Raw genomic sequence first — 27,108 nt, 5'->3', positions numbered from 1 at the left:
GGGTCAGGATCTCGAGATATGGACAGGTGACAGGGACAGGACTTGCCAGGCACTCAGCAATCTGAAGACAGACAGATCCCCAGTAAACTTCACAGAACAGGGAGACCCTTCAAAATAGACATAGCTCATCATTAAAGCTGGGTTCTAAGAGTCTGAGGAGAAGAGAGGGGTGAAGGCAAGGAAGTGGGGCACTCGGGCTGCAAGCAGGGCTGTGGGGTGTGGGAAGGATTCTGGGACGGCTCAGGCATAGCATTCTGTCTTCAGCTCGTCCCCGCTGGAGGGCTGCCTGAAGCACAGTGAGCAGAGCATTGGTCTGGGGACTTGGAGACATGGAGGTGGAAATGGGACAAGGGGGTCTGGGGGAGGGAGGTCGTCAGAAGAGAATGGCCCCAGGGTTCAGGGACCTTCCACCTCTAGAGGAACAGTAAGGACACCAAGATCAGGACAAGTCTCAGGAAAGTGTCCTGTCAGGACACTCAGCCAGCAGGGGTACATCCCTTCACAGCATGCCACAGCAAGAGAGCTCTGTGAACAGATACATGGGGTCAGAGTCCCCTGATAGGGAGAGGTGACAGGGGCAGTGACTGCCAGCCTTCCAGAAACAGTAAGTGTTTAGACAGACCCACCAGAAAACCTCACAGAATAGGGAGACCCTTCAGAACAGACATGGCCTGACCTCAAAACTGAAAATTCACCTCACCTGAAAACTCTCCAGTCTACAAGACTCCCTGGAATCCAGCTTTAAGAACTCCTACTTCTTACCCACTCAGAATCGCCAGCTGGGGGTCCCTATTGGGAGGTGGGCAAGGCTGCAATGATGGTGTGAGGGGCTCTGGGGGCAGGAAACCTACTTTTCAAATGGGAACACAGCCCTGCAACCAGGAAGACTGGCTATTGCGGAACGAGGTAAGCAACCTGTGGGATAATGGCAGTGGCACAAACATCTAGGACACAGATTTACAAGGGAACGCTGGTCTCACAACCAGTGCTACCAAGCCCCAGTGGAGGACTCTGTGGATGGGAGGACATGTGACCTGGAGAGTGTCTGAGTCCATGAGGGACCCAGACATTGGGTCAGATTCTGGCAGTCAGATTCATTTCAAAAGAAGGTGAGTGACTCTACCCATGGCTGACCTGAACTCAGCCAGCTGGGGCCACATGAGCCCCAAGCCATGGATATGACAGAGCTGTTCCTCTTATCAGGACCTAGGTACGAGCTTCAGCCATGGACACCTGATCTGACTTACGCTCCTCCTCACCCCACAGGTCAGCCTAAGTCGGCCCCCTCAGTCACGCTCTTCCCGCCCTCCAATGAGGAGCTCATCGCCAACAAGGCCACCCTGGTGTGCCTCATCAGTGACTTCTACCCCAGCGGTATGACGGTAGCCTGGAAGGCAGATGGCACCCCTGTCACCCAGGGCGTGGAAACCACCAAGCCCTCCAAACAGAGCAACAACAAGTACGCGGCCAGCAGCTACCTGAGCCTGTCACCGAACCAGTGGAAATCTCGCGGCAGATTCACCTGCCAGGTCACGCACGAGGGGAGCACTGTGGAGAAGAGTGTGGTCCCCGCAGAGTGTTCTTAGGTCCCCGAGACTGTCAGGGATGGAGGCCTTCCTCACCCAGATACACCTTCCCCAGCTCACCATGTACCCCTGAGAGCCAACTCCTGTATCAGCTCAGACCAGGAAGGTCACACACCCTCCCGGTTTCTATTTGTGCTCAATAAAGAACTTATTGTTTATCATTCAACATTTCTGATGTGAATTCTCTGTCTGGTTATGTCTGAGTTAACCGGCTTAGTAATTAAGAGAAGGGACAGTAATGGTATGAGATTCTATCTAACTGCCATCCACCCAACTAACCCTAAAAGGACCCCATTGATGATGTATCCCCCTGGGTGTGACCCAGGGTAGAAAATAGTCCTGCCATACCAGCCCCCCAGGATGCAGTCTTTGCCACCTGGAAAGGGAGAAAAACTGAGTGAGAAGGACCAGGGGTCCCTGTAGGGTGTCAGGGAGGAACAAGGAGGGTCCCAGGAGCCAGCAGTGGGTAGAAGCAACAATAAGGAGGAACGAGGTCCTTGAGCAGAAACAGTGGTCTTTAGGAACAGAGGTGAACTTCCTGGTTCCATACAGGGTGACCCAGAGGGGAGAGCGACTACCAAATGAGGGGTCCATGGTTGGCACCTTAGCAGGGAGCCATGGAAAGCTTTGAACAATACATTAGAAGTACATTTTTCAAACTCACAATTCATGTTAGGTGAGTAAAGATGCTAAGAAGGCCTACGGGGAAACAGTTTCACATCTTGTAGCCTATCCCTTCCCGAACCTACTTGACTCTCCCAACCAACTCAGGAAGCCCTGGAACACTCTTCAAGACAGTAGTGTTCACCCACACTAGTATCTGAAACTTGAGGTCAAGATAAGGCACAAGGACAACCAGTCTATGTTCTGGTGGGCCTGGGTCAAGGTCAGGCTCAAAGAGACCCTAACAGGGGGCTGGGACCTCAATCATGAAGAGTCTCATCATCTCAGCTGAGATCAAGGAGAGTTACTTTATGGTTAGGTTAAAGATGAAGTCGATGATATGACCCTGTATGTGGTAGGGACATGGAGAACTGAGTAAATGACAAAAGACACAATCCTGGGCACATAATGGGTATCCAATGATTTTCCAAAAGAGAGGGAGAAAATTCGAATTCAGGAGTATAGTTCAGCTGGTGCAGACCAGCTCAAGCAGAGTGAGTGTGGCCTAAGGGCTACAGCAAAATCAGGGACCTTCCCCAGGTATTCAGGGCCTGCAGATCCCCCTAGGCTCAAGCATCCTTCACTCATTATGGCTCAATCCCGAGGGCACCCATGACCAGGTATCAGGGACACACTCACGCCCAGGTCACTGAAGCAGGCAAGGTCAGTCTCAAAGAGAAGCAGGCACAACCAGCCCCCTGTCTATGTGTCCAGGTATTCAGAGTCAAGGAGTTGCCTTCACCAAACCTGCAAGGGAGACAGGTCAGCCTAGGGACAGAACCTACAAAGCCCAGAAGTTCTGAGATCATAATGGGGCAGACATGGGACTCCTTAGAGTTTTATCCCAGCCACTCCTGCCCTTGAGAAACCTAAGAGGAAGAAGGAAAATTAGGGATGGTAGTATCCCACAGCACCTGCTGGCCACATGTCATGGATCCGAATGCTAAGGCCTAAATGAGGGAGAAGGCCACCCAGGTCTACCTCATGTCCATGACCCTTCTGTAGAATGCCAAAATCACCCCACATCAGATACTGCCCCACACTAATCATCTCTTCTTATAAGTTTCTTCCAAATGTGCATTAAGGAAAAATGAAAACACCAAAATAGGGAGACAGAGGAGTAAGAATAACTCCATGTTCCCAGCAGCCAGGTCCCAATCTATCAATTCCCTGATGATGTTAACACAACAACAAAATAATTGCTCTCTTATGCAATATCTGGAAACAAATTCCAGATATCATATATTTTTCTCAATAACGATTTCATCTGTGTACCAGAAGATAAAGGCCTAAACAGAAACTAAAGTAGCATGATCAAACCCATGTAGAAACTGTGAGTAAATCCTTAACAACCAAAATACTTATCACTGAAGACCTCAAAGTTTCACAAGTGAATTCATGGAATTACACTGCTGATGTTGTTGTTATTTGGGGGTATTTCCTTTTCTCTTTCTGAGTATTGAAAATTATTTGACACTGTAGTTGCGGGGGTTGGGTGTCTTCAGGACTGTTGGGTCTGTAAGAATCCCCCATCACTCTACTTTTCCTTGCAAGGAAGGGACTAAGGGGCTGAGCGGCTGGTGCTGGGACTCTCCCATGGTGGGGATGTAGCCACAACCTCCCAGAGTTGTATCTGAGCCATCCACTCTGCTTCCTCATCCTGCAAAGGGCTTCTGGCATCAGACCCTTCAGGAGGTCCAGTTTGTACAACGTCAGAATCACCTCCCTGGACAGTTGGCTACTTTGCATCAAAGGACCCACATCAAGTGGACCTTTTTAGGTAGGACTAGCTGCGTTGATGTTCAATGACTCCGTCCATGAGATGGACAGGGTGCATCATGGCAATATTTCATTTCTGTCCTCCTTCTCCTGGGAGGGCTGCCACGTACCCAGGTGGGGAGTACCTTTCATGTGCAGGGAAAAGAAGAAATGTGCACTGTTCCCTGCTCTTCCCTACTTCACAGGATGATGACCGGCTCTCTCCACCCTCCCCTGCTGACTCATTTCTATTTGGTGACCTGGTACATGCTGGGATTGACCAGATAGGCTGGTGGAATGCATTGGGTTGTCCACTATACACATGGAAATGTAGCTGTATCTATGGACATTAGTCCAGTCAGAGCCTCTTCAGGTGGCTCCTGGGTACACTCACAAGACCCCAGGTGATCTCTATAGCTCCTGCTATCTGATGGACAACATATTCTATTTCACTTGTGCCTACCCGCCCCAGGCCTGAAAGTGGTCACTGATACCAGTTCCGTTATGTGGCAGACAGCATTTAAGCCCCTTGAATGAAGCAGAGCAACAGTCACAGCAGATCCTTTCCAATATGGGACTAGATGAGGGTTTGGCTTGGGCTGTTCCCAAGGTCACCTGGAAACAGGCTGGCATATCCCACAGGACCAGGATAGACTTCACATGGGACAGTCCCAAACAAGGACATCCCCTTGGAAAATAAGGCTGAGCTCTATGAAGTGATGGTTGGGGGCATAGGAAGTTTCCAGTGGCCTATACACACAGGCCCACCTGCTGTTCCCTGCAGAGCAAGGTGTGGGAGGGAAGATCTACCCTCTGCCCTCACCTCATGGTCTCTCCAAGGAATTAGGATTGTTTGAACAAACACAGAAGGGATTTCCTCTTCATTCTATAAATCCTTACTCATGGTGACACAGAGGCCCTCCACAACTCATTCAAATCCCAGGAGACACAGGTAGAAACAGCAGATGATACCAACTTCTTCTAGAAGAATTGACTCCAACCATCCTCTGGCTGCACACTTGGGGACCTTAAACCTGTTATCTGCTAGTGGTGGAAGACCTTTTTCTCCCACTGAGCAGACACCAGCATGGAGCAGTGCCCCCCTTCCTCCATCACAGCTGCAGGCGGAGGTATAGGGGTTTGGGGACGGATTCCACGTGGTGGTTTTAGTATTACGCTGTATCCCAGTGTTTTGTTTATGGCAGAGGGACCTGGCTGACGGTCCTAGGTGAATCTCACATTCTCCCTCCTTCCCTGCTCCCCCACATATTTGGGAAATTTTCTGCTATTTTTTTTCTTTCTGTGTCTTTTCTCAACTTGGTCACTCGTTCATCTGGGACCCCAGTCCCTGGGACCCTGATCTCCTTCCCTCCCTCTACAGAATGTACTGCTTGCTTCTTTGGTCATCACAGCCCCTCCCCTACCACCTGAGAGGCAGAGGATGGTCGGGATGAGCTAAAAACTCATCTGTGTGTCTGCCAGGTCATCCAGGGTCCCACATATGCTCTTTTCTGTCCACCCTTGTAAGACCTCCTATTGGACAACCTTTGTCTCTGGGAGTCACTAAGTGTCCTCACATAAAAGGGAAGAGATAACAGGGAGCATTGAGGAGATGACCATGTGGAGTATTTACTGGACCATGAACCCTCAGAGCCAAGGCTGAGGACACAAACGACAAGGTTCAGGGCAGAGCCTGGGGATCAGGGTCCGGAGTCAGCAGTGGTGCAGGTAGAGCTCCCCCCAGGCCTTATGGAGTGGCCATTAGAGTTGGCCTGGGGACTCAGACAAACTTTCCAGAGGCAGGATGGAGCTTGTAGGAGTAGATGCCAGAGAAAGAGTCATGGAATGAGAAGATGTGAGACATGAGTGGACTCTTGAGTCCCTGCAGGACACACATCTGCAACAAACACAGGAGAATCTATGGCATGAAAGCTCTAGTGAAATGACTAATTTGCAGGACATGGGACTGGGGCTGCAGAAAGGCTATGGATTGAGAGTAATGCAAGGCCACGCAGACACACTCTGTATGATCAGCAAGGATCCTACCCCATCAGGGACAGCCCAGGAGAGACACATCTGGGTAAAAACAGACCCCTTAGGGCAAAGACCTCACACAAGACTCAAGATAGAATGGTCCACAGGATGAGCCAATAGGAGGTCAGAGAGCTCACGTAATAGCACTGACCACAGAGGACAAAAGTAGAGCTGAGACAGACACTGTCAAAAGTCAGAGGAGGCAAGAGCGGGACAGTGAGAGTTAGATGTCTGGGTGGAAGGAAAGATCTCAGAAGAGTCTCAGGATGGGTGGTGATAGGAATCCACCTCAAAGGTTCCCAGAAAAGTGGGGAGATGATTGAATAACACCTTAAACCACCCCACCACCCCACAACATGGATTCACATGGACACAGAAGGGGAACTGGAGGCCTGACTGAATGTTCAGGTAACTGTACCCACATGAAGGCCGATGTCAAGTGAAGTGACCCCAAACATGGAAGCTGAGCTTCTGACCTCCTGTCCCTCCCCCACCCCACAGGTCAGCCCAAGTCCTCGCCCTCAGTTACCCTCAGCCCACCCTCCCCTGAGGAGCTCAGCAATAACAAGGCCACCCTGGTGTGCCTCATCAGTGACTTCTACCCCAGCTGCTTGACGGTGGCCTGGAAGGCAGACGGCACCCCCATCACACAGGGCGTGGAGACCACCAATCCCTCCAAACAGAACAACAAGTATGCAGCAAGCAGCTACCTGAGGTTGTGGTTGACAAGTAAAAATCTCACAGCAGATTCACCTGCCAGTTCACGCACGAGGGGAGCACCATGGAGAAGAATGTGGTCCCTGAGGAGTGCTCTCAGGTCAAGACATCCCCTACCCATTCAAAGGGCTGAGAGCCACAGAACCTCCAGGAAGGATTCCCCTTGCACCAGGATCATCCCAGCCCTCCTCCCAGCACCCAATCATGCTCAATAAAATGTTCTTTATTCAATCAGAATTCAGGCTGTCTGGTAATTTGGGCTTAACATTTTAGTCCAGAACTCAACCATCTTTGGGGGAAAACAGGATTCTTTTGGCCTTGGGAAAAGAGCCCAGTGAAAGCTTCCTCATGTTTCATGAGGGGTTATTTTGCTCTCAGCCAGAATTGTCACACAATACTCCTGAACAGGAGATCAAAACAACAGAAATTAAAGAGACCATCCTCCACAATGTCTCTAGCTTTCCTTCTTGTGTAAACCATACCCACTGCCAGTCATAGCTTCCCTCACTGATACCAGATCCCCTGGATTTCTTGGATAATTCCTCAGTTTCTCCCTGGACCTGGCACCTCACCACCTACAAGAAGCCCTCCTCTGAATATTCCCACTCTCCTCTTCCTATAGACCCCCACTCAGTGCCAGCTTTTCCCTGGTTTCCTACCCCATGTGGACATTCCCAATTGTCACAACCTAGAGCCTCCTCCCTCTCTCATGAGAACACCTGCTCCTACCTCCCCAGGAACACTGACTGTCCTCCGCCCACAGACTCCCTGTCACACTCACTATAGGAGCCCCTGCCTGGGCACTGGTCACTCACACCCACACTCCCACTGCTGGCATCTCACCCCACCAGTGTCTCTTGGTTCACACTACATCCAAGTTCTCTGGGAAACAGACTCCATCTTTGCTTTCTGGGACCCCTCCGAGGCCAGGCCAACCCATGAGCCCATCATTTGTCTTTCGTTAACCTGCCTAGGGTGTCTGTTATAAATCAAGACTCAGATTCTGGAAATGTGCTGTTGACAGGTTTCTCAACTGACTCATCTACTTAGGAGTTCAGTGTAGTATCTGATCATAACACACACACAAGCACACACACAGGTCCCAACAAACAGAAACATACATGCACACTCATGATGATCACAGAGACACTGGTCCATTTACAACACTGCCATGGTGGGCATCTCTATGGAAAGTTCAGGAGGAGCTGGGGTAGAAGGTGCTGCACAGGGAGCCAGGATATGACATGAACAGAGACAATTCCATCTCTGTCATCCCTACCAGAGCCAGCCACTAGCAATAGAAGGCTCCAGGGATTCTATTAGTGCTGGAGTGAGACAAGAAACCTCATGAGAAGCTGGAAGGGTGTTTACGCACTCATCGAGAGCAGATCAAGGAAGCCAGTCAGAGTTCTAGCTCAGTGCGCCAATGTGACAAAGAAAGAAGGATGCCAGACCTGTGTGTCCCCTATTGTGAGCTCTGCGGGTGACATCCCAAGGCAAGGATGCAGGAGAAGGCCATAGGTGTCAGAGAGCCTCCTCACAATGTGAAGGTCCAGTGCAGAGGTACACTATGTTTTCCAGCTTGGTGGGGGAACCCTGTGCTAGTGATGCTCCTGTATGTGGGCCATGTGTGATTCTCAGTCAGTTCAAGACTAGGCACAGACTCCGACATTTCCACTCAGGGCAAAACTGTAGGATGTAGTGACTGTATCCACACACACCAGGGGCCCAACACGTCTATCCAGCTTATATTCAGCCCACATCTCCCTATACCATGACAGTTGCCCTCACAGCTCAGGATAGGGACTAAAGAGTGACCATGCTACCTTCCTAAAGAACCAGCCAAAGGCAGCGATTCGGGACATCGGGGCTAAGAGAGAGATCTAAGTGCTGGGGGAAACGTGATTCTCCTCCCAATACTTTCCATTCCTGACCCCAAACCTCCACTGTTTCCCCTGCAGATGATGTAGTGGCATATCCAGGAGCCTCCCCATGAGTCCCAACTCTGCAAAGGGCTCCCAGCTCCATCACCTCTGTGCTGAAACACCCCTGCTCACCCCTTCTACAATGACATCCTGACACAGACTGAGGAGAGCACAGAGCACCTTCCTAAGCATGGTGTTAGCTGAATTCTGATGCCATACCTAAAGAGCATCTCTCCATCCCCTCCCCATGACTGAGGATAGATGGATTCTGAACCCTCCATGGAACTGATTCCAGGTCCCCAGGGGTCAACCCCATCACCCACCCATCTGCCTGACCAGCACCCGTGACAAGAAGGCTGGGCTTTGGGCCTCCCGTGCAGCTGCAGGTGGGCCTGGGTCAGGGGTAGAGGGGCTGACAGAGGGTTTGTGTTCCAGGCTGTGTCACAGTGTGCTTTCTTCGGCGGAGGGACCCATCTGACCGTCCTCGGTGAGTCTCCCCTTTCCTCCTCTTTTGGCTCCAGTATACAATTTCAGGTGATTTTCTTCTGCTTTCTATTGTGACCTGGGCTCGGGCTGAAGGTCTGTGGGGTCTGTAAGTTTTGCCTCTTTTATCTGCCCCTTATCTCCTCCACTGGCCCCATATTGTCAGAAGTGCTCAGGGCTACAGGGGACGTCCCCGTGAGCCCTTCCTAATCTAGACCTGAACTCAGGCCTCACTGTGACTCCAGCTCTCTCCCCAAGGAAATCTTCTCCTCTGGACTCAGGGATGGTCAGCTCACCACTCAATGTCTCTGGGCTCCAAGAGTCCGAGGAGAACTGAGGGTGAAGGGCAAATGAGTAGGGGTTCCTGCTGCCAGAGGGACCGTGAGGTGTGGGAAGGATTCTGCGGATGGCTCGGGCACCGGTTTCCATCCTTGGGGGATCCAAGGCAGAGAACTGCCTGATGAACAGTGAGGACAGCCTTGGTCTCGGTACTTGGAGACATGAGAAGGAAGTGGGACAAGGGGGTCAGGAAGAAAGGAAGGACATCACAGGAGAAGGGGCCCGTGGGTTCTGGGCCTTCCAGCTCCATACGGACACTCAGGAAGCCAGCAACAGGACAGTCTCAGGACACTCAGGCAGCAAAGTAAATGCCTTCACCACCACAGGAAAGCCTCCTGAGCAGATAGATACGTTGGGCCAGGGTCTCCAGGTAGGAAAAGGTGACAGGTCTTGCCAAGACCTCAGAAATCTAATGATGGACAGACCCCCAGCAAACTTCACAGAACAGGGAGACCCTTCAGAACAGACATAGCCCATCCTTAAAATTGGGTTCCGTGAGTCCAAGGAGAATTGAGGGGTGAAGGCAAAGAAGTGGGGAGCTTGGGCTGCTAGCAGGGCCACGGGGTGTGAGAAGGATACTGGGGACATTCAGGCATAGTATTCTGTCTTTGGCTCGTCCCAGCTGGAGGGCTGCCTGGAGCACAGAGAGCAGAGCATTGGTCTCGGGACTTGGGGACATGGAGGTGGAAGTGGGACAAGGGGGTGAAAGAGGAGGCAGGTTGTCATAAGAGAAGGGCCCAAGGGTACTGGGACTTCCCACCTCTAGAGGAACAGTAAGGACACCAAGATCAGAACAGGTATCAGGAGAGTGTCCTCGAAGGCAGGTGTGGTCCATGAGCAGATACATGGATCAGAGTCCGCTGATAGGGACAGGTGACAGGGACGTTGACTGCCAGCCTTCCAGAAATGGTAAACAGACAGACACCCAAATAAACTTCACATAACAGGGATACCCTTCAGAACAGACATGGCCTAACCTCAAAACTGAAAATTCACCTCACCTGAAAACTCTCCATCTTACAAGACTCCCTGTAATCCAGCTCCAGGAACTCCCACTTCTTACCCACTCAGCATCCCCGGGGTCGGGGGTGGGGGTCCTGTTGGGAGGTGGGCAAGGCTGCAATGATGGTGTGAGGGGCTCTGGGGGCAGGAAACCTACTTTTCAAATGGGAACACAGCCCTGCAACAAGGACAGACTAGATACAGGGTAACCAGGTAAGGGACCTGGCGGATATGGCAGTGATGCCAACGTCCATGACAGACAGAATCACAAGGGAAAGCAGGTCTCAGTGCCAGTGCCACCAAGTCCCAGGGGGAGGACTGTGTGGATTAGGAGGACATGTGACCGGGAGAGAGTCTGAGGCCATGGAGGGACCCAGACACTACTGAAGGTGGCAGTCGGATTCATTCCAACAGAAGGTGAGTGACCCTACCCATGGCTAACCTGAACTCAGCCAGCTGGAACCCTTGAGACCCAAGCCATGGACATGACAGAGCTGTTCCCCACATCAGGACTGAGATGGGAGCTTCAGCCATGGACACCTGATCTGTTACTCATGCCCCTCCCCACCCCACAGGTCAGCCCAAGTCGGCCCCCTCGGTCACACTCTTCCCACCCTCCAATGAGGAGCTCATCGCCAACAAGGCCACCCTGGTGTGCCTCATCAGTGACTTCTACCCCAGCGGCTTGACGGTGGCCTGGAAGGCAGACGGCACCCCTGTCACCCAGGGTGTGGAGACCACCAAGCCCTCCAAACAGAGCAACAACAAGTACGCGGCCAGCAGCTACCTGAACTTGTCACCGAACCAGTGGAAATCTCGTGGCAGATTCACCTGCCAGGTCATGCACGAGGGGACCAGCGTGGAAAAGAGTGTGGTCCCTGCAGAGTGCTCTTAGGTTCCCAAGGCTTCCGGGATGGGGGCCTTCCTCACCAGACACCCCTTCCCCAGCCCACTGTGTAGCCCTGAGAACCAACCCCTGGATCAGCTCAGACCAGGCAGGTCACACGCCCTCCCTATTTCTACTTGTGCTCAATAAAGACCTTAGCACATATCACTGACATATCTGGTGTGCATTCACTGTTCCGCGTAACTCTGGGTAAGCCTCAGTAATTAGGGATAGATTTGTCAAGTGAGAACCTATTTACCCACTTTCCCTGTGTGCTTGTCAGCCATGGCCTGAAGAACAAATGGTCCCAACTCAACGGTTGCAGTCCTTGTCCCCATGGAAATGGAGATGGGCCCAGTGAGACAGACTGGGGTCCCAGTGGGGATCAGGCAGAAACAAGGAGGGTCCTGGGGACAATGGGTCGGCTCAGATTTGTGTGTGGTTAGTGAGGCTTAGCATCACCCTCGCACTGCCTGAGACCTCAGTCATGAAAATCTGGGGACCTGACACATTAGTTATGGTGGCATTACAGATGGAGCAGGTGATGTCAGACTTCACAACATTTGGGGCAGGTGGGTCAAGGGAGAACAGGGTGAATAGGAAAGGGCACCATCCCAGCCACATAATGGGCTGCCAGTGATTGTATGAAAGAAAGAGACATTTCAAACTCAGGAGTAGAGTTAAGGGAGGTCAGACCAGCCAGAGGCCCATGGCAAGGCCAAGCTTCCCAGACGTTGCAGTGACCCCAGACACCAGGCCTGAGGACTCTTCCAGCCTCCAACACTATGGCCGTGTACAGAGTGCACCTGTAGCTTTGTTCTTGGACAAACACACTGCAGGGCCTGAGGCACTCATGTCAGCCTCTCAGAGGTGCAGGCCACACTCACTCTGCCAGTCCTCCAGTCCTAGCTTGGACAGATACCCTGTCTGAGCCTTCAGCTCATCAGGGTCCGGGAGCTGCCTTCACCAGACTTGTTGGGGAGCAGGAATGCCCAGGAACAGAGCCTCCAAGGACAGCGCGCTCTGGGGCAAGAGTGGGTCAGAGGACAGGAGCCCCCAGGAGTTTCTAAGCAGTGAACAGTCCCCAAATCTACCTATGAGATGATAGAAACTTTGGGATCAGCATCTACATGAACCTATTCCACAGTTGGGAAAGCTAAGACCCCAAGGAATAAAGGGGGACCACTCAGGCTTCCCTCATTCCAATGGTCCTGCTGGGGAGAATGACATCCTCCCCCATTTAACCTACCCAGAACCACTGCCACCCCTAGACAAACTCTTCCATTCGTTGTTTTAAGTGTTCATTATGAACTACACAAACTGAAGAGACAGAGGCAAGGGAGAAACCCCGTAAACTCAGTGTGGGATCTGATCATAACACACACACAACCACACACACAGGAAAGATCAGGAGGAGCTGGGGTAGAAGGTGTTGCACAGGGAGCCAGAATGGGACATGAACAAACACAGCTCCATCTCTGTCGTCCCTACCAGAGTCAGCCAGTAGCAATAGAAGGCCCCGGGGATTCTTATCTAGGCTGGAGCAAGACAAGCAACCTCATGAGCTGTTGGCAAGGTGTTTACACACTAATCGAGAGCAGACCAAGGAAGACGGCCAGAGTTCTGGCTCAGTATGCCAATTTGTCACAGAAAGAAGGATGCCAGACCTGTGTGAGCTCTGCAGGTGACGTCCCCAGGCCATGATTCAGGTGAGGCACTGGTTGTCAGTGTCCCTCCTCAGAACGTGAAGGTGTAAGGCAGAGGTACAGTATGTGTCTTGCTTCATGGGGACCAGCCAGTACTAGTGGTGCTCCTGTATGTGGGGCATTTGTGATTCTCAGTCAGTTCAAGGGTCAGACACACACCTCAACACTTCAGCTCAGGGCAAAGTTGTAGGACGTAGTGACTGTAGCCCACACACCGGGGGCCACCAGGTCTATCCAGCTTACATTCAGCCCACAAACCCCTACAGCGTGACAGCTGCCCTCATGGCACTCAGGACAGGGACTAAGCAGTAACCATCCATTGTACCATCGGAAGAACAAACCAAAGGCAGGAATTCGGGAGTTCAGGACCCTACAGAAGAATCTAAGTGCTGAGGGAAACATGAGTCTCCTCCCAACACTTCCCATTCCTGACTCCAATCCTCCATGGTTTCCTGTGCTGAGGATGTGATGACATATGCAGGACCATCCCCACGAGTCCCAACTCTGCAAAGCACTCCCAGCTCCATCACCTCTGTGCTGAAGTAGCCTGCTCACCCCTTCCACAATGACATCCTGACACAGACTGAGAGAACACAGCGCCTTCCTAAGGACGGCAATAGCTGGGAATTCCAATGCCATGTCTAGAGGGGTCTCTCCAACCCCTCCCCATAACTGAGGATGGAGAGAATCTGAACCCTCCATGGAACTGAAATTCCAGGTCCCCAGGGGACACCCCCGTCACCCACCCATCTGCCTGACCAACACCCGTGACAAGGAGGCAGGGCTTTGGGTCTCCCGTGCAGCTGCAGGTGGGCCTGGGTCAGCAGTGGAGGGGCTGACAGAGGGTTTATGTTCAAGGCTGTATCACAGTGTCCTATTTTTGGCATAGGGACCCATCTGACCGTCCTCGGTGAGTCTCCCCTTTTCCCTCCTCTTTTGGATGCAGTGTATAATTTCAGGCTATTTTTCTCTGTTTTCTATTGTGACCTGGGCTTAGGCTGAAGGTCTGTGGGGTCTGTAAATTTTGCCTCTTTTGTCGACCCCTCATCGCCTCCACTGGTCCCATCTTGTCGATGTGTGGTCAGGGCTATAGGGGACCATCCCCATTAACCATTCCTGATCTACACCTGAACTCATGCCTCACTGTGGCTCCAGCTTTCTCCTTCTCCTCTGGACTCAGGGATGGTGGGCTCCCCACTCAGAGTTTCTGGGCTCAAAGAGCCTGAGGAGAATGAGGAGTAAAGGGCAAGTGAATGGGTGTTCATGCTGCCAGAGGGACCGTGGGGTGTGGGAAGTATTCTGGGGACGGCTCAGGCACTGGTTCCATCCTCGGGAGGTCCCAGGCAGAGGAGTGCCTGAAGCACAGTGAGGAGAGCCTTGGTCTGAAAACTTGGACATAGAAGAGGAAGGGGGACAAGGGGGTCAAGGAGGAAGGGATGACATCAGAGCAGAAAGGGGCCCTGGGTGCTGGGAACTTCTACCTTGACAGGGACACTCAGGACACTAGCAATAGGACAGATGTCAGGAGACTCAGGCAACAAAGGTAAATACCTTCACCACCACAGGAAAGCCTCCTGAGCAGATAGATATGTGGGGTCAGGATCTCGAGATACGGACAGGTGACAGGGACAGGGCTTGCCAGGCACTCAGCAATCTGAAGACAGACAGACCCCCAGTAAACTTCACAGAACAGGGAGACCCTTCAAAATAGACATAGCTCATCATTAAAGCTGGGTTCTAAGAGTCTGAGGAGAAGAGAGGGGTGAAGGCAAGGAAGTGGGGCACTCGGGCTGCAAGCAGGGCTGTGGGGTGTGGGAAGGATTCTGGGGACGGCTCAGGCATAGCATTCTGTCTTCAGCTCGTCCCCGCTGGAGGGCTGCCTGAAGCACAGCGAGCAGAGCATTGGTCTGGGGACTTGGAGACATGGAGGTGGAAATGGGACAAGGGGGTCTGGGGGAGGGAGGTCGCCAGAAGAGAATGGCCCCAGGGTTCAGGGACCTTCCACCTCTAGAGGAACAGTAAGGACACCAAGATCAGGACAAGTCTCAGGAAAGTGTCCTGTCAGGACACTCAGCCAGCAGGGGTACATCCCTTCACAGCATGCCACAGCAAGAGAGCTCTGTGAGCAGATACATGGGGTCAGAGTCCCCTGATAGGGAGAGGTGACAGGGGCAGTGACTGCCAGCCTTCCAGAAACAGTAAGTGTTTAGACAGACCCACCAGAAAACCTCACAGAATAGGGAGACCCTTCAGAACAGACACGGCCTGACCTCAAAACTGAAAATTCACCTCACCTGAAAACTCTCCGTCTACAAGACTCCCTGGAATCCAGCTTTAAGAACTCCTACTTCTTACCCACTCAGAATCGCCAGCGGGGGGTCCCTGTTGGGAGGTGGGCAAGGCTGCAATGATGGTGTGAGGGGCTCTGGGGGCAGGAAACCTACTTTTCAAATGGGAACACAGCCCTGCAACAAGGACAGACCATCTATCCAGTAACTGGGTAAGTGACTTGGCATTATGGCAGTGACGCCAACATCCAAGGGCAGACAGACTCACAAGGGAAAGCAGGTCTCAGTGCCAGTGCCACCAAGTCCCAGGGGAGGACTGTGTGGATTAGGAGGACGTGTGACCTGGAGAGAGTCTGAGGCCATGGAGGGACCCAGACACTACTGAAGGTGGCAGTCAGGTCCATTCCAACAGAAGGTGAGTGACCCTACCCATGGCTGACCTGAACTCAGCCAGCTGGAGCCCTTGAGACCCAGGCCATGGACATGACAGAGCTGTTCCCCACATCAGGACTGAGATGGGAGCTTCAGCCATGGACACCTGATCTCTGACTTACTGCCTCTCCCCTGCCCCACAGGTCAGCCCAAGTCGGCCCCCTCGGTCACACTCTTCCCACCCTCCAGTGAGGAGCTCAGTGCCAACAAGGCCACCCTGGTGTGCCTCATCAATGACTTCTACCCCAGTGGCTTGACGGTGGCCTGGAAGGCAGACGGCACCCCTGTCACCCAGGGTGTGGAGACCACCAAGCCCTCCAAACAGAGCAACAACAAGTACGCGGCCAGCAGCTACCTGAGCCTGTCACCTGACCAGTGGAAATCCAGAAGCAGCTACACCTGCCAGGTCACGCATGAGGGGAGCACCGTGGAGAAGAGAGTGGTCCCTGCAGAGTGCTCTTAGGTGCCTGAGACCCACACCCACCCAAGGGGATGTGCAGCCATTGAGCCTCCAGGGAGGATCCCCCTTGTACCAAGACCATCCCAGCCCTTCTCCCAGCACCCAATCATTGCTCAATAAAACGTCTCTTACTCAATCAGATATCATGCTTTCTGGTCTTTTAGAATTAACCTTTTGTGTTCTGAGCGCAACCATCTTAAGGGGGGGGGGGGAATCATTCTTTCGGCCTCTTGGGAAAGGAGCCCACAGAAAGATTGGCTTCCTCATGTTTTCTGAGGGGTAGTTTAAGTCTCAGCCAAAATTGTCTGAGAATATTCCTCAGCAGGAGATACAATCAGCGGAAACAGGAGAAACTATCCACCACGACGTCTGCATACTTTGCTTCTTGTGTGAACCATGTCCACTGCCAGTCACGGCTGCCCTCACTGATCTTGGGTCCCCATGATTTCTAGGATAATCCTGAGCTTCTCCCTGTACCTGGCGCCACACTGTCTGCAACCCGCCCCCTCTTATGTGTCCATTCTTCTCTTTTTCTAGACCCCGACTCAATGCCATGTTTTCCCTGGTTTCCTACCCCATGTGAACATCCCCCATCATACCAGCCTAGAGCTTCCTCCCTTCCTTATGAGAACCTCTGTTCCTACCCCAGGAACAATCACGTGTCTCCCCCCACCACCACCACTCCCTGCAACACTGACTACAGGACCTTCTGTCTGGACGCTGGTCACTCACACCCACACTCCCATTGCTGGCACCTCCACACAACAGTGTCTCTTGGTTCCCACTTGCACCCAAGTTCTCTGGGAGACAGACACCAGCTATGCTCTCTAGGACCTGTTGAGGCCAGGCCAACCCATAAACCCACTTGTGCTTATGTAACCTGCCTGGGGCCTCTATGTGATAAATCAAGGCTCCCATTTTGGGAATGGGCCGCTGACAGGTTTCTCAACTGACTCATCTTCTCAGGATCTCAGTGTGGGATCTGACCATAACATACACAAGCACACACACAGGTACCAATAAACAGAAACATACATGCACACACATGATGACCACAGAACCATTGGTTCATTTATAACACTGCCATGGTGGGCATGTCTGTGGAAAGGTCAGGAGGAGCTGCGGCAAAAGTTGTTGCACAGGGAGCCAGGATATGACATGAACAAAGACAACTCCATCTCTGTCATCCCTACCAGAGCCAGCCAGTAGCAATAGAAGGTCCCAGAGATTCTACTCAAGGCTGGAGAGAGACAAGCAACTTCATGAGCTGCTGGGAGGGTGTTTACACACTAATCAAAAGTCAAGGAAGACAGTCATAGTTCTGGCTCAGCATGCCAATGTGCCAATGTGTCATAGAAAGAAGGATGCCAGGCCTGTGTGTCCCCAGTGTGAGCTCTGCAGGTGACGTCCCTAGGCCAGGATGCAGGTGAAGGCCCTGGGTGTCAGGGACCCTCCTCACAATGTGAAGGTCCAGTGCAGAGGTATGGTATGTGTGTCCTGCTTGGTGAGGTGACCCTGTGCCAGTGATGCTCCTGTACATGGACCATGTGTGATTCTCACTCACTTCAAGGGTCAGGCACAGATTCCAACACTCCGGCTGAGGGCGAAATTGTAGGACGTAGTCACAGCTTCTCAAACCGCCAGGTGCCCACCAGGTCTAACCAGCTTATATTCAGCCCAAACACCCCTCACCATGATAGCTGCCCTCATGGGGCTCAGGACAGGGAGTAAACAGTGATGACGCCAGAAGAACCAGACAAAGGCAGCGATTCAGGAGATCAGAACCCTAGAGAGGGATCTAAGTGCTGGGGAAACATGATTCTCCTCTCAACGCTTCCCTACCCTGACCCCAATCCTCCATGGTTTCCTGTGCTGAGGATGTGATGGCATATCTAGGACCCTCCGCATGAGTCCCAAGTCTGCAAAGGGCTCACAGTTCCATCACCTCTGTGCTAAAACAGCCCTGCTCACCCCTTTCACGATGACATCCTGATACAGACTGAGGAGAGAACACAGCCCCTTCCTAAGGATGGCGTTACTTGGGAATTCCAATGCAATGTCTAGAGGAGGTGTCTCAACCCCTCCCCATGACTGAGAATGGATGGAATCTGAACCCTCCATGGAACTGAAATTCCAGGATCCCAGGGGTCACCCCTGTCACCCACCCATCTGCCCAGCCAGCACCCGTGACAAGGAGGCTGGGCTTTGGGCCTCCCGTGCAGCTGCAGGTGGGCCTGGGTCAGGGGTGGAGGGGCTGACAGAGGGTTTGTGTTCCAGTCTGTGTCACAGTGTATTCTATTCGGCGGAGGGACCCATCTGACCGTCCTCGGTAAGTCTCCCACTTTCCATCCTCTTTCGGATCCAGTATGCAATTTGGGGCTATTTTTCTCTGCTTTCTTTTGTGACCTGGGATCAGGCCAACGGTCCGTGGCGTCTGTAAGTTTTGCCTCTTTTGTCTGCCCCTCATCACCTCTAACCGGTCCCATCTTGTCAGATGGTGGTCAGGGCTACAGGGGACCATTCCCATGAGCCCTTCCTGATCTCAGGAGACCTGAACTCAGGCCTCACCGTGGCTCCAGCTCTCTCCCTATGGGAACCTAATCCTCTGGACGGACTCAGGATGGTCAGCTCTCCACTCAGGGTCTCTGGGCTCCAAGAGTCTGATGAGAATTGAGGGTGAAGGGCAAGTGACTGGGGGTTCATGCTGCCAGAGGGAACGTGGGGTGTGGGAAGGATTCTGGGGATGGCTCAGGCACCGGGTTCCTCCTCAGGGGGTCCCAGGCAGAGGACTGTCTGAAGCTCAGTGAGGAGAGCCTTGGTCTGGGAACCTGGAGACGTGAAGGAGGAAGTGGGACAAGGGGTCAAGGAAGAAGGGTGGACATCAGAGCAGAGGTGGGCCCTGGGTCCTGGGACATTCCACCTCCACAGGGACAGTCAGGACCTCAGCACAAGAAAGGTCTCAGGACACTCAGGCAACAAAGGTAAATACCTTCACCACCACAGGAAAGCCTCCTGAGCAGATAGATATGTGGGGTCAGGATCTCGAGATACGGACAGGTGACAGGGACAGGGCTTGCCAGGCACTCAGCAATCTGAAGACAGACAGACCCCCAGTAAACTTCACAGAACAGGGAGACCCTTCAAAATAGACATAGCTCATCATTAAAGCTGGGTTCTAAGAGTCTGAGGAGAAGAGAGGGGTGAAGGCAAGGAAGTGGGGCACTCGGGCTGCAAGCAGGGCTGTGGGGTGTGGGAAGGATTCTGGGGACGGCTCAGGCATAGCATTCTGTCTTCAGCTCGTCCCCGCTGGAGGGCTGCCTGAAGCACAGCGAGCAGAGCATTGGTCTGGGGACTTGGAGACATGGAGGTGGAAATGGGACAAGGGGGTCTGGGGGAGGGAGGTCGCCAGAAGAGAATGGCCCCAGGGTTCAGGGACCTTCCACCTCTAGAGGAACAGTAAGGACACCAAGATCAGGACAAGTCTCAGGAAAGTGTCCTGTCAGGACACTCAGCCAGCAGGGGTACATCCCTTCACAGCATGCCACAGCAAGAGAGCTCTGTGAGCAGATACATGGGGTCAGAGTCCCCTGATAGGGAGAGGTGACAGGGGCAGTGACTGCCAGCCTTCCAGAAACAGTAAGTGTTTAGACAGACCCACCAGAAAACCTCACAGAATAGGGAGACCCTTCAGAACAGACACGGCCTGACCTCAAAACTGAAAATTCACCTCACCTGAAAACTCTCCGTCTACAAGACTCCCTGGAATCCAGCTTTAAGAACTCCTACTTCTTACCCACTCAGAATCGCCAGCGGGGGGTCCCTGTTGGGAGGTGGGCAAGGCTGCAATGATGGTGTGAGGGGCTCTGGGGGCAGGAAACCTACTTTTCAAATGGGAACACAGCCCTGCAACAAGGACAGACCATCTATCCAGTAACTGGGTAAGTGACTTGGCATTATGGCAGTGACGCCAACATCCAAGGGCAGACAGACTCACAAGGGAAAGCAGGTCTCAGTGCCAGTGCCACCAAGTCCCAGGGGAGGACTGTGTGGATTAGGAGGACGTGTGACCTGGAGAGAGTCTGAGGCCATGGAGGGACCCAGACACTACTGAAGGTGGCAGTCAGGTCCATTCCAACAGAAGGTGAGTGACCCTACCCATGGCTGACCTGAACTCAGCCAGCTGGAGCCCTTGAGACCCAGGCCATGGACATGACAGAGCTGTTCCCCACATCAGGACTGAGATGGGAGCTTCAGCCATGGACACCTGATCTCTGACTTACTGCCTCTCCCCTGCCCCACAGGTCAGCCCAAGTCGGCCCCCTCGGTCACACTCTTCCCACCCTCCAGTGAGGAGCTCAGTGCCAACAAGGCCACCCTGGTGTGCCTCATCAATGACTTCTACCCCAGTGGCTTGACGGTGGCCTGGAAGGCAGACGGCACCCCTGTCACCCAGGGTGTGGAGACCACCAAGCCCTCCAAACAGAGCAACAACAAGTACGCGGCCAGCAGCTACCTGAGCCTGTCACCTGACCAGTGGAAATCCAGAAGCAGCTACACCTGCCAGGTCACGCATGAGGGGAGCACCGTGGAGAAGAGAGTGGTCCCTGCAGAGTGCTCTTAGGTGCCTGAGACCCACACCCACCCAAGGGGATGTGCAGCCATTGAGCCTCCAGGGAGGATCCCCCTTGTACCAAGACCATCCCAGCCCTTCTCCCAGCACCCAATCATTGCTCAATAAAACGTCTCTTACTCAATCAGATATCATGCTTTCTGGTCTTTTAGAATTAACCTTTTGTGTTCTGAGCGCAACCATCTTAAGGGGGGGGGGGGGAATCATTCTTTCGGCCTCTTGGGAAAGGAGCCCACAGAAAGATTGGCTTCCTCATGTTTTCTGAGGGGTAGTTTAAGTCTCAGCCAAAATTGTCTGAGAATATTCCTCAGCAGGAGATACAATCAGCGGAAACAGGAGAAACTATCCACCACGACGTCTGCATACTTTGCTTCTTGTGTGAACCATGTCCACTGCCAGTCACGGCTGCCCTCACTGATCTTGGGTCCCCATGATTTCTAGGATAATCCTGAGCTTCTCCCTGTACCTGGCGCCACACTGTCTGCAACCCGCCCCCTCTTATGTGTCCATTCTTCTCTTTTTCTAGACCCCGACTCAATGCCATGTTTTCCCTGGTTTCCTACCCCATGTGAACATCCCCCATCATACCAGCCTAGAGCTTCCTCCCTTCCTTATGAGAACCTCTGTTCCTACCCCAGGAACAATCACGTGTCTCCCCCCACCACCACCACTCCCTGCAACACTGACTACAGGACCTTCTGTCTGGACGCTGGTCACTCACACCCACACTCCCATTGCTGGCACCTCCACACAACAGTGTCTCTTGGTTCCCACTTGCACCCAAGTTCTCTGGGAGACAGACACCAGCTATGCTCTCTAGGACCTGTTGAGGCCAGGCCAACCCATAAACCCACTTGTGCTTATGTAACCTGCCTGGGGCCTCTATGTGATAAATCAAGGCTCCCATTTTGGGAATGGGCTGCTGACAGGTTTCTCAACTGACTCATCTTCTCAGGATCTCAGTGTGGGATCTGACCATAACATACACAAGCACACACACAGGTACCAATAAACAGAAACATACATGCACACACATGATGACCACAGAACCATTGGTTCATTTATAACACTGCCATGGTGGGCATGTCTGTGGAAAGATCAGGAGGAGCTGCGGCAAAAGTTGTTGCACAGGGAGCCAGGATATGACATGAACAAAGACAACTCCATCTCTGTCATCCCTACCAGAGCCAGCCAGTAGCAATAGAAGGTCCCAGAGATTCTACTCAAGGCTGGAGAGAGACAAGCAACTTCATGAGCTGCTGGGAGGGTGTTTACACACTAATCAAAAGTCAAGGAAGACAGTCATAGTTCTGGCTCAGCATGCCAATGTGCCAATGTGTCATAGAAAGAAGGATGCCAGGCCTGTGTGTCCCCAGTGTGAGCTCTGCAGGTGACGTCCCTAGGCCAGGATGCAGGTGAAGGCCCTGGGTGTCAGGGACCCTCCTCACAATGTGAAGGTCCAGTGCAGAGGTATGGTATGTGTGTCCTGCTTGGTGAGGTGACCCTGTGCCAGTGATGCTCCTGTACATGGACCATGTGTGATTCTCACTCACTTCAAGGGTCAGGCACAGATTCCAACACTCCGGCTGAGGGCGAAATTGTAGGACGTAGTCACAGCTTCTCAAACCGCCAGGTGCCCACCAGGTCTAACCAGCTTATATTCAGCCCAAACACCCCTCACCATGATAGCTGCCCTCATGGGGCTCAGGACAGGGAGTAAACAGTGATGACGCCAGAAGAACCAGACAAAGGCAGCGATTCAGGAGATCAGAACCCTAGAGAGGGATCTAAGTGCTGGGGAAACATGATTCTCCTCTCAACGCTTCCCTACCCTGACCCCAATCCTCCATGGTTTCCTGTGCTGAGGATGTGATGGCATATCTAGGACCCTCCGCATGAGTCCCAAGTCTGCAAAGGGCTCACAGTTCCATCACCTCTGTGCTAAAACAGCCCTGCTCACCCCTTTCACGATGACATCCTGATACAGACTGAGGAGAGAACACAGCCCCTTCCTAAGGATGGCGTTACTTGGGAATTCCAATGCAATGTCTAGAGGAGGTGTCTCAACCCCTCCCCATGACTGAGAATGGATGGAATCTGAACCCTCCATGGAACTGAAATTCCAGGATCCCAGGGGTCACCCCTGTCACCCACCCATCTGCCCAGCCAGCACCCGTGACAAGGAGGCTGGGCTTTGGGCCTCCCGTGCAGCTGCAGGTGGGCCTGGGTCAGGGGTGGAGGGGCTGACAGAGGGTTTGTGTTCCAGTCTGTGTCACAGTGTATTCTATTCGGCGGAGGGACCCATCTGACCGTCCTCGGTAAGTCTCCCACTTTCCATCCTCTTTCGGATCCAGTATGCAATTTGGGGCTATTTTTCTCTGCTTTCTTTTGTGACCTGGGATCAGGCCAACGGTCCGTGGCGTCTGTAAGTTTTGCCTCTTTTGTCTGCCCCTCATCACCTCTAACCGGTCCCATCTTGTCAGATGGTGGTCAGGGCTACAGGGGACCATTCCCATGAGCCCTTCCTGATCTCAGGAGACCTGAACTCAGGCCTCACCGTGGCTCCAGCTCTCTCCCTATGGGAACCTAATCCTCTGGACGGACTCAGGATGGTCAGCTCTCCACTCAGGGTCTCTGGGCTCCAAGAGTCTGATGAGAATTGAGGGTGAAGGGCAAGTGACTGGGGGTTCATGCTGCCAGAGGGAACGTGGGGTGTGGGAAGGATTCTGGGGATGGCTCAGGCACCGGGTTCCTCCTCAGGGGGTCCCAGGCAGAGGACTGTCTGAAGCTCAGTGAGGAGAGCCTTGGTCTGGGAACCTGGAGACGTGAAGGAGGAAGTGGGACAAGGGGTCAAGGAAGAAGGGTGGACATCAGAGCAGAGGTGGGCCCTGGGTCCTGGGACATTCCACCTCCACAGGGACAGTCAGGACCTCAGCACAAGAAAGGTCTCAGGACACTCAGGCAACAAAGGTAAATACCTTCACCACCACAGGAAAGCCTCCTGAGCAGATAGATATGTGGGGTCAGGATCTCGAGATACGGACAGGTGACAGGGACAGGGCTTGCCAGGCACTCAGCAATCTGAAGACAGACAGACCCCCAGTAAACTTCACAGAACAGGGAGACCCTTCAAAATAGACATAGCTCATCATTAAAGCTGGGTTCTAAGAGTCTGAGGAGAAGAGAGGGGTGAAGGCAAGGAAGTGGGGCACTCGGGCTGCAAGCAGGGCTGTGGGGTGTGGGAAGGATTCTGGGGACGGCTCAGGCATAGCATTCTGTCTTCAGCTCGTCCCCGCTGGAGGGCTGCCTGAAGCACAGCGAGCAGAGCATTGGTCTGGGGACTTGGAGACATGGAGGTGGAAATGGGACAAGGGGGTCTGGGGGAGGGAGGTCGCCAGAAGAGAATGGCCCCAGGGTTCAGGGACCTTCCACCTCTAGAGGAACAGTAAGGACACCAAGATCAGGACAAGTCTCAGGAAAGTGTCCTGTCAGGACACTCAGCCAGCAGGGGTACATCCCTTCACAGCATGCCACAGCAAGAGAGCTCTGTGAGCAGATACATGGGGTCAGAGTCCCCTGATAGGGAGAGGTGACAGGGGCAGTGACTGCCAGCCTTCCAGAAACAGTAAGTGTTTAGACAGACCCACCAGAAAACCTCACAGAATAGGGAGACCCTTCAGAACAGACACGGCCTGACCTCAAAACTGAAAATTCACCTCACCTGAAAACTCTCCGTCTACAAGACTCCCTGGAATCCAGCTTTAAGAACTCCTACTTCTTACCCACTCAGAATCGCCAGCGGGGGGTCCCTGTTGGGAGGTGGGCAAGGCTGCAATGATGGTGTGAGGGGCTCTGGGGGCAGGAAACCTACTTTTCAAATGGGAACACAGCCCTGCAACAAGGACAGACCATCTATCCAGTAACTGGGTAAGTGACTTGGCATTATGGCAGTGACGCCAACATCCAAGGGCAGACAGACTCACAAGGGAAAGCAGGTCTCAGTGCCAGTGCCACCAAGTCCCAGGGGAGGACTGTGTGGATTAGGAGGACGTGTGACCTGGAGAGAGTCTGAGGCCATGGAGGGACCCAGACACTACTGAAGGTGGCAGTCAGGTCCATTCCAACAGAAGGTGAGTGACCCTACCCATGGCTGACCTGAACTCAGCCAGCTGGAGCCCTTGAGACCCAGGCCATGGACATGACAGAGCTGTTCCCCACATCAGGACTGAGATGGGAGCTTCAGCCATGGACACCTGATCTCTGACTTACTGCCTCTCCCCTGCCCCACAGGTCAGCCCAAGTCGGCCCCCTCGGTCACACTCTTCCCACCCTCCAGTGAGGAGCTCAGTGCCAACAAGGCCACCCTGGTGTGCCTCATCAATGACTTCTACCCCAGTGGCTTGACGGTGGCCTGGAAGGCAGACGGCACCCCTGTCACCCAGGGTGTGGAGACCACCAAGCCCTCCAAACAGAGCAACAACAAGTACGCGGCCAGCAGCTACCTGAGCCTGTCACCTGACCAGTGGAAATCCAGAAGCAGCTACACCTGCCAGGTCACGCATGAGGGGAGCACCGTGGAGAAGAGAGTGGTCCCTGCAGAGTGCTCTTAGGTGCCTGAGACCCACACCCACCCAAGGGGATGTGCAGCCATTGAGCCTCCAGGGAGGATCCCCCTTGTACCAAGACCATCCCAGCCCTTCTCCCAGCACCCAATCATTGCTCAATAAAACGTCTCTTACTCAATCAGATATCATGCTTTCTGGTCTTTTAGAATTAACCTTTTGTGTTCTGAGCGCAACCATCTTAAGGGGGGGGGGGGGAATCATTCTTTCGGCCTCTTGGGAAAGGAGCCCACAGAAAGATTGGCTTCCTCATGTTTTCTGAGGGGTAGTTTAAGTCTCAGCCAAAATTGTCTGAGAATATTCCTCAGCAGGAGATACAATCAGCGGAAACAGGAGAAACTATCCACCACGACGTCTGCATACTTTGCTTCTTGTGTGAACCATGTCTACTGCCAGTCACGGCTGCCCTCACTGATCTTGGGTCCCCATGATTTCTAGGATAATCCTGAGCTTCTCCCTGTACCTGGCGCCACACTGTCTGCAACCTGCCCCCTCTTATGTGTCCATTCTTCTCTTTTTCTAGACCCCGACTCAATGCCATGTTTTCCCTGGTTTCCTACCCCATGTGAACATCCCCCATCATACCAGCCTAGAGCTTCCTCCCTTCCTTATGAGAACCTCTGTTCCTACCCCAGGAACAATCACGTGTCTCCCCCCACCACCACCAACTCCCTGCAACACTGACTACAGGACCTTCTGTCTGGACGCTGGTCACTCACACCCACACTCCCATTGCTGGCACCTCCACACAACAGTGTCTCTTGGTTCCCACTTGCACCCAAGTTCTCTGGGAGACAGACACCAGCTATGCTCTCTAGGACCTGTTGAGGCCAGGCCAACCCATAAACCCACTTGTGCTTATGTAACCTGCCTGGGGCCTCTATGTGATAAATCAAGGCTCCCATTTTGGGAATGGGCCGCTGACAGGTTTCTCAACTGACTCATCTTCTTAGGATCTCAGTGTGGGGTCTGACCATAACATACACAAGCACACACACAGGTACCAATAAACAGAAATATACATGCACACACATGATGATCACAGAACCATTGGTTCATTTATAACACTGCCATGGTGAACATCTCCATGGAAGCATCAAGACAACCTGGGGTAGAAGATGTTGCACTACGTCCCAGGATGGGACATGAATAAAGAAAACTTAGTCCCTATAGAAGCTTCAACACCAACCAGTGACAATAGAAGGCCCTGCAGATTGGGGTCTAGGTGGAGTGAGACAAGCAACCTCATGAGCTGGTGAGAGGGAGTTGAGAGATGAAGTGAGAGCAAATCAGGAAAGACAGCAGGAGTGCTGGCTTAGTGTGCAACTGTGTCACAGAAAGAATGCCAGACCTGTGTGTCTCCTGTGTGAGCTCTGCAGGTAACATCCCTGGGCCTGGATGCAGGCCAGGGCCCTGGGTAAAAGAGACCCTCACAAAGTCATGGTCCAGAGTAGGGAAACAGTATGTGTCCTGTGTGGTGGGGCCACCCTGTGCTAGTGTGCTCCTGTACGTGGGGGCATGTGTGATTCTCAGTCAGTTCAAGAGACCAGCACAGACTCCCACACATCAGCTCAGGG

The 27,108-nt window shown here is 53.0% G+C and overlaps 1 long non-coding RNA gene and 4 gene segments (V, D, J or C); 4 read left to right on the top strand and 1 right to left on the bottom strand.

The window, feature by feature from the left end:
• LOC125148932 (immunoglobulin lambda-1 light chain-like) overlaps positions 1–1,752 on the top strand; it is a 327,578-nt gene extending 325,826 nt beyond the window's left edge. Inside the window, 1 exon segment of the V gene segment in view lies at positions 1,267–1,752. Within this exon segment, the coding sequence occupies positions 1,267–1,586 (320 nt within the window).
• Positions 1–16,254, top strand: part of LOC125148944 (immunoglobulin lambda variable 5-37-like) — a 657,272-nt gene extending 641,018 nt beyond the window's left edge. Inside the window, 1 exon segment of the V gene segment in view lies at positions 15,963–16,254. Coding sequence covers positions 15,963–16,011 — 49 coding nt within the window.
• LOC125148968 (uncharacterized) overlaps positions 1–19,874 on the bottom strand; it is an 863,358-nt gene extending 843,484 nt beyond the window's left edge. The window contains exon 1 of the long non-coding RNA XR_007145744.1: positions 18,567–19,874. This is a non-coding gene — a long non-coding RNA (uncharacterized LOC125148968). The remainder of the gene's footprint in view (positions 1–18,566) is intronic.
• Positions 1–21,038, top strand: part of LOC125148931 (immunoglobulin lambda variable 5-37-like) — a 1,027,427-nt gene extending 1,006,389 nt beyond the window's left edge. Inside the window, 2 exon segments of the V gene segment in view lie at positions 18,570–18,608; positions 20,581–21,038. Coding sequence covers positions 18,570–18,608; positions 20,581–20,900 — 359 coding nt within the window.
• Positions 21,039–22,318: 1,280 nt separating this feature from the next.
• LOC125149359 (immunoglobulin lambda constant 6-like) lies at positions 22,319–25,657 on the top strand. The segment is given in 3 exon segments: positions 22,319–22,379; positions 23,093–23,227; positions 25,200–25,657. Coding segments are annotated over 3 exon segments (516 nt in total).
• Positions 25,658–27,108: the final 1,451 nt, after the last annotated feature.

This window comes from Prionailurus viverrinus, chromosome D3, assembly GCF_022837055.1.
Source record: "Prionailurus viverrinus isolate Anna chromosome D3, UM_Priviv_1.0, whole genome shotgun sequence".
Lineage (NCBI taxonomy): Eukaryota > Metazoa > Chordata > Mammalia > Carnivora > Felidae > Prionailurus > Prionailurus viverrinus.
This window is presented reverse-complemented; position numbering and strand designations above follow the sequence as displayed.